This window comes from Siniperca chuatsi, linkage group LG2 (genome assembly GCF_020085105.1).
Source record: "Siniperca chuatsi isolate FFG_IHB_CAS linkage group LG2, ASM2008510v1, whole genome shotgun sequence".
NCBI classification, from domain to species: domain Eukaryota; kingdom Metazoa; phylum Chordata; class Actinopteri; order Centrarchiformes; family Sinipercidae; genus Siniperca; species Siniperca chuatsi.
In genome coordinates, this window is record NC_058043.1 from 7,269,951 (window position 1) to 7,282,274 (window position 12,324).

The 12,324-nt window shown below is 39.2% G+C and overlaps 1 protein-coding gene across 3 annotated transcripts in view; it reads left to right on the forward strand.

The window, feature by feature from the left end:
- cpne1 (copine I) overlaps window positions 1–12,324 on the forward strand; it is a 34,876-nt gene that overhangs the window by 9,172 nt on the left and 13,380 nt on the right. Inside the window, exons 1-3 of one of the 3 annotated variants that reach the window (XM_044211549.1) lie at window positions 8,035–8,306; window positions 11,692–11,820; window positions 11,918–12,097. In XM_044211549.1, coding sequence (XP_044067484.1) covers window positions 11,692–11,820; window positions 11,918–12,097 — 309 coding nt within the window. In that variant the 5' untranslated portion in view covers window positions 8,035–8,306. Of the gene's footprint in view, window positions 1–8,034; window positions 8,307–9,165; window positions 9,338–11,691; window positions 11,821–11,917; window positions 12,098–12,324 lie in introns of those variants that run through there. The other 2 variants (XM_044211556.1, XM_044211542.1) reach the window with 2 other exon arrangements.

Genomic DNA, 12,324 nt, shown 5'->3' on the forward strand with positions numbered 1-12,324 from the left:
ATTTGAGACATAGCCACAGATGTTATAAATATTCAATAAAAATTAAGCTACCACCTCTGCTAGCAGTTGGGCCCAATGTTTAACTTTTCTTTATTTTTGACTGACAGTGTTGTTCTGTAGAATCACAAATCTGAATTTTTTTTTTTTTTTTTTTTTTTTTTTTTTCCTGTGACGACTTTATTTAACCAAACTATTAGATTTCTGTTGTGTTGAGTCCTTGAATCCTGGAATACTATACAATACTGTGGCTGCGGTCGAATAGTAAAAAAATTGTCTAACACTTCCTTGACCTCTATGGAAATTGTCATGACGTCAAGGAAAGATGTGAAGGAGTCAATGACTTAAGGATATAAGGAAAATAAAAACGCAGTGCTAAGAGAATCCAACTTCTACTAGGCTACGTAATTATGCAACGGCCATGGTGAAACTTTTTTCCCCTCTTTATTGAACATTATAAACATGGAGCTGGTAGAGATGGAATGGACATTCTTGAACAATTACAAGATTACAATGTATATCAATCAAAGGAAATATAAAAAAGTAAACTAATTAAAAATAAAAAATGTGTCTAACATAATAAACATTAACATCAATAAAAGTCAATATACCTTAATCAGGGGCCAAAAAATAAGTGTGCATTCTATTTATTTTTATTTTTATAAGGGTTAATGTATTTATGTACAAATTGAATTCAACCAGAAAAATATCAAGGCTTGGGAAGGACTTAGAGAATCTTGCCTTATGTATATGAAATTTACCAACTACAAATAAGATTTGTCATGTAATGTAAAGATTTAGGCCTATTATTACATTTGAATTTTGTAATAATGTCTTTAGTGTCCAGTCTTGTTATAAACAAACTTCTCTATGTCCCTCCAAAACACAGACGAGGAGGTGCAGTGACAAAATAAATGCAGCTGTTTCTGGCTCAAAAGGTTTTAAAGCATTTAAAATCTATGTCAGTACATTTGGAAATGCCATGGTGAAACTACAATGTGCCCAAGACGGTCATGTTAATTGTTTGTTTTCGTGAACAGCCGAATGGTGCGTCGCTTTAAATGTTGCTGCCGCAAAGAATTGTGGGACTGCATTATCTCCTTTCCTTTCATAAAGGATGGTCCAGTGTACCCTATGCTAAGGGAGATTTAAAAAAAAAAAAAAAGGAAGCATTAAAACACCTTTCCTTAGCATTTAGACAATTCAACCAACTCTTATCATGGCTGCCCCTTTGATACTTCCTGTCATTTCACTCAGTTAGGAACCTTCCTAAGCAAAAAAAGACTATTCGACCGCAAGCCATCTCTCAGCATTATTAACAACCTCCACACTGATGCTAACAGCTAGGCACAGGCTAATGCACAGGCTTACAGCTAAACTAGCAGGAAACTAATGGCTGACTGGCCAACATGGAGTCAAGGTAGTGCATTTTCATTGGATGCATTTAGCATGATTCACTGTTTCGTGTCATAAACGGTCAGGAAAAACTAGCAAGTGCTGGAGCTCATCAATATCCAGCATGCCCCAGGTAGTTCATGCTACAACTGAGAGCTGCTAGGGTTGCTAAAAGGTTTTTAGATCCCTTGTTTTAATGGTAGTAATTTGTTTGTGAACTACTTTTGCATTCTCTCGCAATCATGTTGCACCCACTCATGTTGTGTACAGTAAGTGGCTATCACTATTGTTGAAGTTTGGGCTTTTTAGGTGAATGTAAAAGTAGTTCATCAGAACCTTTTAGGGGGCTCAATAGTGATCAAATTTATTATGTATTAATTAAGTGCCCACATTGATACATGAGGCTCATATTAAGGTTTTTAAGCCAGTTATTCTGAGGTAAGGATTTAAATGCTCAGGTTTATGTAAACATAGTTTATTGGTTGTCAGGATGAAACAAATGTCATGATCTCAGAACAACAGGTTTCTGTCCTTCATGTTCTATCCAAGTTTGATTCATCATGGAGTCTTTCCTCTTCCTTGACCTCCGAACAAAGCAAAAATGGCAAGAGAAATATGGAGGGCTGCATAGAATGTAACTGTTAAAGACATAATTTATCCCCACATAATATAAGTTTTAAACCATGCATTACAGTCTTGAAAATACAGATACAGATCATAAAGATAGAACTGTTAAGTTTTGATTTGACCTAAATCTTATCAGTCACCACAGCTGCTCTCAGCTTCTGTGATGGGCTTCTTGGCACAGATTTACAATAAAGGCTCAGTTATTTCTGTTTAGTCCGCACACATGCTGACTCTTATATGAATGTTGTAGTACTGCACCTAACTAAAAGAAAGCATCAGTGAAAGTGTTTTTGTCTGAAGAGGGATCGCCTGCTGCTTTCAGGAAATGGTTAAACTCCAAACAGGTACACTGATAATGTTCAACTGGTTGTGCATGCAGTTTTGACGTGTGTGAAAGAAATGGATAAACAGGCCTTAATAAAGTGAAGTGAAATACTGTCTAGACAAATGGTTGTTGGTAAAGATGATTTTGTCTGTGTGGTGAAAAGGAAAAAATGCATTGGAATAAAAGAAAATTCCTGATGACAGACTTGGCTTCTGCAAAGGATGTGAGTCTGAACAGTGAGTCTGTTTGGGTGTGGGACAAAGGTAAAATTATCGCTGACTGACTGACACTGAGCTGTCAATCATTCACCTGCTGACAGAAGGCAAGACTTTTCAGGTGAGTGACAGATACAAAGATGCTTCATTCAAAACATGAGAAATGACAAGATAGTATATCAACAATGGCCTGTAAACATTCAGTTGTAACCTGTAAACTATCATAACAGCAATCTTAGATTTGCCTTGAATGACCATCAATCTTATTTACAATGTTGAGTAACAAAAAAAGGGAGATGGTACACCGTAGATAGTAGTTGGTAGATAGTGGCCTGGTAGTGTTTAGAAAATAGATGTTAGCCTGTAGATGGTAGTGTTTAGGTGCTATGTGGTAGATAATACCGTGAGGATGGTGGCCTGTAGATGGTAGCATTTAGGTGCAAGGTGGTGGCCAGTAGATGGTAGTCTGAAGATGGTGGCCTGTAGATTGTAGCCTATACATGGCAGTGTTTAGATAGTAGGTGGTGGCCTGTAAAGGGTAGCATTTAGATAATAGATGGTAGCCTGTAGACAGTAGCCTATACATGGCAGTGTTTAGATCGTAGGCGGTGGCCTGTAGAGGGTAGCCTATACATGGCAGTGTTTAGATAGTAGGTGGTGGCCTGTAAAGGGTAGCATTTAGATAATAGATGGTAGCCTGTAGATGGTAAATGGTGGCCTGTAGAGGGTAGTGTTAAGATAATAGATGGTAGCCTATACACGGCAGTGTTTAGATCGTAGGTGGTGGCCTGTAGATTGTAGTGTTAAGATAATAGATGGTAGCCTGAAGATGGTAGCCTATACATGGCAGTGTTTAGATCATAGGTGGTGGCCTGTAGATTGTAGTGTTTAGATAATAGATGGTAGCCTGTAGACAGTAGCCTATACACGGCAGTGTTTAGATAGTAGGTGGTGGCCTGTAGAGGGTAGCGTTTAGGTGTTATATGGTGGCCTCTAGATGGTAGCCTAAAGATGGTGGCCTGTAGATGGCAGTGTTTAGATAGTAGATGGTCTGTAGATGGTAGCGTTTAGATAGATCATAGTGGCCTGTTGATTGTTGTGTTTAGGTGTTATATGGTGGCATGTAGATGGTGGCCTCTAGATGGTAGATGGTAGTCTGTAGATGGTAGCCTATATATGGCAGTGTTTAGATCGTAGGTGGTGGCCTGTAGATTGTAGTGTTTAGATAATAGATGGTAGCCTGTAGACAGTAGCCTATGTATGGCAGGGTTTGATCGTAGGTGGTGGCCTGTAGATTGCAGTGTTTAGATAATAGATGGTAGCCTGTAGATGGTAGCCTATACATGGCAGTGTTTAGATCATAGGTGGTGGCCTGTAGATGGCAGTGTTTAGATAGTAGATGGTCTGTAGATGGTAGCGTTTAGATAGATCATAGTGGCCTGTTGATGGTTGTGTTTAGGTGCTATATGGTGGCCTCTAGATGGTAGATGGTAGCCTGAAGATGGTGGCCTGTAGATGGTGGCCTATACATGGCAGTGTTTAGATCATAGGTGGTGGCCTGTAGATGGTAAATGGTGGCCTGTAGAGGGTAGTGTTTAGATAATAGATGGTAGCCTGTAGATGGTAGCCTATGTATGGCAGGGTTTGATCGTATGTGGTGGCCTGTAGATTGCAGTGTTTAGATAATAGATGGTAGCCTGTAGACAGTAGCCTATACATGGCAGTGTTTAGATCGTAGGTGGTGGCCTGTAGAGGGTAGCCTATACATGGCAGTGTTTAGATAGTAGGTGGTGGCCTGTAAAGGGTAGCATTTAGATAATAGATGGTAGCCTGTAGATGGTAAATGGTGGCCTGTAGAGGGTAGTGTTAAGATAATAGATGGTAGCCTATACACGGCAGTGTTTAGATCGTAGGTGGTGGCCTGTAGATTGTAGTGTTAAGATAATAGATGGTAGCCTGTAGATGGTAGCCTATACACGGCAGTGTTTAGATCATAGGTGGTGGCCTGTAGATTGTAGTGTTTAGATAATAGATGGTAGCCTATGTATGGCAGGGTTTGATCGTATGTGGTGGCCTGTAGATTGCAGTGTTTAGATAATAGATGGTAGCCTGTAGACAGTAGCCTATACATGGCAGTGTTTAGATCGTAGGTGGTGGCCTGTAGAGGGTAGCCTATACATGGCAGTGTTTAGATAGTAGGTGGTGGCCTGTAAAGGGTAGCATTTAGATAATAGATGGTAGCCTGTAGATGGTAAATGGTGGCCTGTAGAGGGTAGTGTTAAGATAATAGATGGTAGCCTATACACGGCAGTGTTTAGATCGTAGGTGGTGGCCTGTAGATTGTAGTGTTAAGATAATAGATGGTAGCCTGTAGATGGTAGCCTATACACGGCAGTGTTTAGATCATAGGTGGTGGCCTGTAGATTGTAGTGTTTAGATAATAGATGGTAGCCTGTAGACAGTAGCCTATACACGGCAGTGTTTAGATAGTAGGTGGTGGCCTGTAGAGGGTAGCGTTTAGGTGTTATATGGTGGCCTCTAGATGGTAGCCTAAAGATGGTGGCCTGTAGATGGCAGTGTTTAGATAGTAGATGGTCTGTAGATGGTAGCGTTTAGATAGATCATAGTGGCCTGTTGATTGTTGAGTTTAGGTGTTATATGGTGGCATGTAGATGGTGGCCTGTAGATTGCAGTGTTTAGATAATAGATGGTAGCCTGTAGATGGTAGCCTATACATGGCAGTGTTTAGATCATAGGTGGTGGCATGTAGATGGTAGCGTTTAGATAATAGATGGTAGTCTGTAGATGGTAGCCTATATATGGCAGTGTTTAGATCATAGGTGGTGGCCTGTAGATTGTAGTGTTTAGATAATAGATGGTAGCCAGTAGATGGTAGCCTATGTATGGCAGGGTTTGATCGTAGGTGGTGGCCTGTAGATTGCAGTGTTTAGATAATAGATGGTAGCCTGTAGACAGTAGCCTATACATGGCAGTGTTTAGATCGTAGGTGGTGGCCTGTAGATTGTAGTGTTTAGATAATAGATGGTAGCCTATACATGGCAGTGTTTAGATAGTAGGTGGTGGCCTGTAGAGGTTAGTGTTTAAATAATAGATGGTAGCCTGTAGATGGTAAATGGTGGCCTGCAGACGGTGGTCTTTAGATGGTAACCCATACACGGCAGTGTTTAGATAGTAGGTGGTGGCCTGTAGATGGCAGTGTTTAGATAGATCATAGTGGCCTGTTGATGGTTGTGTTTAGGTGCTATATGGTGACATGTAGATGGTGGCCTCTAGATGGTAGATGGTAGCCTGTAGATGGTGGCCCATACACGGCCGTGTTTAGATAGTAGATGGTGGCCTGCAGTTGGTAGCGTTTACAGTTGCAATGGAAATACAACCCTGTGTGTTTGTATAGTTTTTATTTGTTTGACTATTTATTTCCAAGTGAATTTTAAAAAGTAATAGATTTATAAAACTGTTGTCTGATTTTTTTTTTATTCTTCTCATCATAGCTTTAGTGCAGGCCCTGAAATGTGCAGTAGCTCAGTCCAGACCTGTAGTAGGGTAATAAACCCAGTTCCCATTCCAGATTGCCGTGTCTCCTTTTCAACTAAACGATGAACTTTGGGATCTCCACTAGAATTTAAAATAAAGTTTTGTGGATTTGAACAAAGTTTAGACTAACAGTATGAGTTGGTGAAGATGGAGACAGTGGAGGGTTGAGCAGAACTTAAAAGTATCCATCCTGTAAGAGTTTCTTACAGGATGTGAGCAGTTTTCCCTGGGAAGTGAATCATCAGAGGATAAAGATGACATGATGTTGGCTGAGGCAGGAGCTCAGTGTGTGTGTGTGTGTGGATGTGATTTATAGGGTTTAACAGAACACCATGGTTCTGTCCATTATGTGCTTTTTTCCTTCTCAGGACTGTATTTGTTTTGTGTTTTGGTCTTTCCTGTTCTGTTTCTCATTTGTGATGTGACACTCTGTCGCTTTTTCGGACTCCACTGTGGTTCTGCTGCAAAGGATGAATAAAATTAAACTGTATTTGGTCTCTGCGAGGAGGTTGGCTCATTCTGTGTTCAGTTTTTAGCTGTTCCTCCTCTGCTCTTTCTGTTCTCCATTGTACTTTTGATCATCTCAGTACTTCTCATCATCACACTCAGAGAGTGCTTTTTGCTTCAGCAACAGTACTTCCGGCTTGAGTGTCTGCCCTTCAACATAAAAACACACAAACTTATTTTTAACCAGTCGAAGTGAGTGAACGTTCATTCTTGACCTTAAAAACAATAGTTTGACAAACGAAAATTTTAACTAAAGGTCCACTTACGCATTTTCAGGAGATTTCAACCACATGTCAGAGTCCTCCTCAGCGGCTGTTGTTGTCAGTTGTCATCACAAACTCCCATCTGCTGAGGAAGACATTGAGATGTATTTGAAAGCTCCAGAAGAAAAAGCTTTCGCTTGATAAAAACTTTTAAGTGGCCTAACATGGTATTTAATCATGACACTCACTAAATGAAAGCACAGACTAAAACTGGTCTTGTCAAAATAAGTAATATATGAAATTACAGTTTAATAATTTAATAACAATCATCCAGCCAGAGCAGTTTCTAAATTAAACATTGTACAATTAATCTTGATTTGTTAATGCACAAATTGAATGTACAAACACTGCTGTTGGTCTGTACTTCATCATTAAACTACCTTGTAAAGCTGCTTTCATTTGATTACTGTATGAATCATTTGTCAGAATACTCAAGCCAAAAGCTTGAAAATATGTCGTTTTGGACTGTAATTTGTATTATTGCACTCACCTTATCTGTTAAAGAAATCATGTTATTGCACTGGAAATCACAGAAACCTGCGAGCATCTCAGTTTTACAAGATTACAAAAAATAATCAGCCTGTCTGCTCCAAGTTACTTTGGACCCTTTCTTTTCTTGTTTTTGTGCTATCCTCTGTCTTACTGGCTTTATGGAAGAAGAGTTGGGATTTCTGGTACAACTCCACCTACTTCCAAGGTGCATGGAGAAGGAACAACAACAATAAAGTTGTTCTTTATACTACAAGTGTGACTGGAGTTTTGACCTCTTCTTTTTGGTTTTATGGCCATGGCAACTTGCATCTAAATTCAGAATGAAATAACATTGTAGCCATACTGATATTTAAGATTGGTAGATTGAGTTTGTCTTCAAAATGTCACTTTCTGACACTTTGTGTATGAACAATCAAACCATAGCAAAGCACTTGCTACAAGATGATTAATTAGCACATCCTGCTGTAAGGACGGATTTGAAAGAATTTGTTGTGATGCCGCTTTTATTCTGAAGGAGTCGGGTCGGAAGTCTTTTGTTGCTGCTGGCGTTACGCAATCTAGAAACGTCGCTCTGAAACCAGAGGGCGTGACTGACAGTCGTCTTGTCCAATCAGGGCGCGTTTGTGTAGCTGCCTGTCCAATCAGAGTGCAGCCTGTCTTTCTGCCGCTCCCTTTTTGCCAAAGCTGCTGAACGGAGACTAACGGCTGTTTTCTGTGTCAATTTCAGTTAAAACACAAACTCCAACTGTGGTTAATATTAGTTAAAAAAAAGTCTAACAGAGAGATCAGTCAACGATTAGTGTACTCTCAGGTGTTTTTACTCTGAAGTGAAAAGGTGCCGTTTCGTGTTCCGGACTGTGAGTAGTTATCCTCAGCCTTGGTGTGTGTTCCTGTGGGTTGAAGAAGATCAAATATAACTGCTCTGATAAGGTGATTTACAAAGTTTATATTGACACAATGCCTTGTGTGTGTGTGTGTGTGTGTGTTTACTGTGCTGGTTTCACTGCCTGACAGGTTTCCCAGCTTCCGTTTATCTGCGTCCATCTCATGCTAGTGTTGCCTTCAAGTGCGGCTCGCTCAGTTCATTAACTTGAGAAGAAAACAGCCACAGTTACATCAGTTGGGCCAATTCAGCAGACATTTAATCTGGCCAGTAAACAGTCAGGTGCACTTGTAGGATCCCAGCAGAGTTTTGGGAAGAAAATAGGAAGTTTGGGTTAAAGTGTGTCTGTAAAACTGTCTGTGTTCAGGTGAATTAATTGATGGTTGTGTTTATGTCAGAGGTGGTTATGGTATGGTGAAGGTTAGATGTGGTTCTTACTTTGTCATGTACTTTTTATTTCCCAAAGTGACATTTTCAAAGACACTTGGACTTAATGATAATTAAGTCGTTTAAGTCATATATCAATCAAAACTTCAATCATTCTCTAGTTGCAGCTTCTCCAGTGTGAGGATTTGCTGATTTGCTCTGTTTTATGTTACTGTAAACTGAATATTGTTGGATTTCGGACTGTTGGTCAGACAAAGCAGGCCACATCACTTTGGACTCTAGGAAATCAGTTATTTCAGAAAATGATCCTCAGGTGAATATGACTTGGATCAGATGATTACATTACAAGTTCAACATGTATCAACCGCGTTAATCAACAGATTAATTGATAATTAAGATAACCATCAGTTGCAGCCCTACTCGTTTCATAGAGTAAATAGAATGAGTTATATATATAAAATACTATACACTACTGTTCAAAAGTTTGGAGATGATTAAAACTTCCGTTTAGTCGATGTCCCCACAGTGTTGCGTGACAGGGGAGATTACTGCTGTAACCATTTTTCCCCCCAAACACTCTTCGAGTTTTAATTTGTTTTCCAGTCCAGAAAAGCGTAAGTGACCCTACATAATTTTTGAACCACAACTGTGCAACTGGGCCAGCATTCAAACGTTTACTGAAATAAAAGACGTAAGTATATAAGTAAAATAACTATGTGGGGCAAAACAGGCTCTTAATTATTTATTATACTATTGGATTATTAGTAGTGATGCATTCATATGCAAACAGCGTTTTTATGTTGGGTGGTTTAATTTAATGTATAACAATGTGTTGTGATGCAGTGGCGTATAAGTATGAAACAGCATAAAATTTAAATACTCAAGTAAAGTACAAGTACCTCAGAAGTGTACTTGAGTAAATGTTGTTTCCACCACTAGTTGTCAGGTAGAGGGATAATAATTAAAGTATTATATCATTATCAGTATGTGACAGTATAAGTAGCCTAAATCACATTTTAATAAGAACAGTGACTGAACACGTTCACCACAACATCATAAGGCGAGCCCAGCCCCAGTTTGTAACTGCTGATTCTCCGAGGCTTCAGCTGTGTTTCAGTCAGTTTATTCAGTGTCTGTTGGAGGACTTTGCATGTGGAAAAGATACATTTGTAGTCATACAATATTATCTCAACACACTTACAGGAACAAGATAAGTAGATCACAGTGGAAGGAACCTGTTAGCAGAACTGAGAAAATCATGTTTTCTATCTCACTACAGGCTGTTTATGACTTCTGTGGTTTAGATTTAGATTCAACTTTATTGTCATTACACATGCACAAGTACAAGGCAATGAAATGCAGTTTAGGTGCAATAAGCAAGTGCAGGAAATAAAGTGTGTGCATAAATGCAGGATAAAGCAGTATTATGAAGATATTTTACAAGTGGTACTTTGGACATTATATACAGATGGCATTACTATAAACAGAAGTACACTGATGGATATGTAGAATAATGAATTGGACTGGGCAGAACAGCAGTGCAATGAATATAAAGTAGTGCAATTTATGGAAATAGTTAACAGTGCAGTAGAAGAGTTATTGCAGTACTCAGTACATAGTACTGGAGTGCAAATGATGCAGTATATGTATAAATAAATAGTCCGGTAGTAGTGCAAATGAACATGTGGTACATGCAGCAGTGAGGTAACTGTGACATGAATTGTTTTAGTGCAGACTGAAGTTTGAAGAATCACAAAGAAACTGTTTGGATTCAGTGTTGAATCTGAAGTCTGTAGTGAAAGTCTGTAGCTGTAGTTCCTGGTTAATATATGTTTTTATTGGTGGTGTTGAGTCAGGCTGCAGCTAATTATTCTTTTCATTCATCATTCATCAATTGTTTGGTCTAAAAAATGTCGATCACAATTGCCTAAAACCCAAGGTGGCGTCTCCCATCGTGTGTTTTGTCTGAACTACAGTCCAAAACCCAAAGATATTCGATTTACTCTCACATAAGACAAAGAAAAGCAGCAAATACTCACAATTAAGAATCTGGAACTAGAAAATGTTGTAATTTAATAATAAAATTGTATTTTTGCTTGACAAATGACAAACAATTAATCAATTATCAAAATAGTTGCTGATTAATCAACTTATTGTTTCAGCTCTAATCCTCTGGTCCACCTGTTTGTCTCTAACGTCACCTGATGTCCCAGAGGAAACGTCTGCTATAGATGTGGTAGTAAACGGTGGTTTGTGTTGGTTGTTGTTCTTGTTGTGTTATGACGACGACTCATTTTCTTGTCTCGCCGTTAAAAGTACCTGGAAGTGGTTTTACTTGAGCAGAGCTACAAGCTAAAAAAAACAGTTTCAGCTGTTGATGCTCGCTGTTCCCCCACAATGCAATGCACAAAGAAAACTGCGTAAGGAACAGCTGGAGCTCCAGAAAGATACATTAGTATTCAATCAGTAAGACTTTACTTTATCCTCGTCTATTTAGCATTTATCAGCAGTATATAAACATTTCATAAATGGTTTAATAACACTAATGTAGTTGTAAGCAAATGTTTATTAATATATTTATCAACAACTATAACTCTTCCTGTGTTCACCCGTGAGTGGATGCTGGTATATAAACAGACAATGGATGACAGAATATAGTGAAACACAGTTGTAATTATGTAAAATCTGACTTTATAGGAGAAGTTGTAATTGTTAACAAATACTGAACATTAATAAACACTTAAAAATGTCCTTATAGCTGCGTACAACTACATTATGGTGTGTTTTAAACTATTTATTGAATGTTTAAAAATAAATGATAAGAGTCTGACTTTTTGATCTCAGCTGTCTGTCAAACTGAAGCGCTTCTTAACAGAGAATTTATTCAGTTTATTTGAAGCTTCGTGCTTTTTGAACAGTTTTCTAACCAAATAACACGTTTGTTTTTCAGCTGTACAATCTGTTCTGATACTGAAGCTATTCTGTAAGACCATTGTATGTTCTGAACTGAATCCTGATCTGAAGGTCTCTCTCTGTCCCCCTCAGATGGCGGACTGCATCACTAAGGTGGAGCTGAGTGTCTCCTGTTCTGACCTGCTGGATAAAGATGTCGGATCAAAGTCTGATCCTCTGTGCGTGCTGCTTCAGAGCTCGGGAGGAGACAGCTGGACCGAGGTAACATGGCAGTCACACTACAGGTCACACAGGTCTTTGTTTTATTTAGTAAATTTAACAAAAAAAACGTTGCCTTCTCTCTGTCTGTCTCTGTCAGCTGGGTCGTACTGAGCGTTTGAAGAACACCTCCAGTCCGTCCTTCAGTCAGCGTCTCAGACTGGATTATCACTTTGAGACGGTTCAGAATCTGAAGCTGGGGGTCTATGATATCGACAACTCCAGCTCTGACCTTGGCGATGATGACTACCTGGGAGGGGTGGAGCTAACACTGGGACAGGTACACACAAGACCAACTCAGAAACAGACTCTCAGAAACGTTGTTTTTTCCCATTGTTACGAAGTCCACGCCGCCTCCTGCTGGAAAAACGGTGTAATCACAACACTGTTTCTGAATTATATGAACTGCATTTATGTAGTGCTTTTAACCAAAGGGCTTTACAAATTCTGCTGTCACTGCAGTACTGATACAAGATGCCAGTCTGTTGTCATGGATTCAGCTGAAGA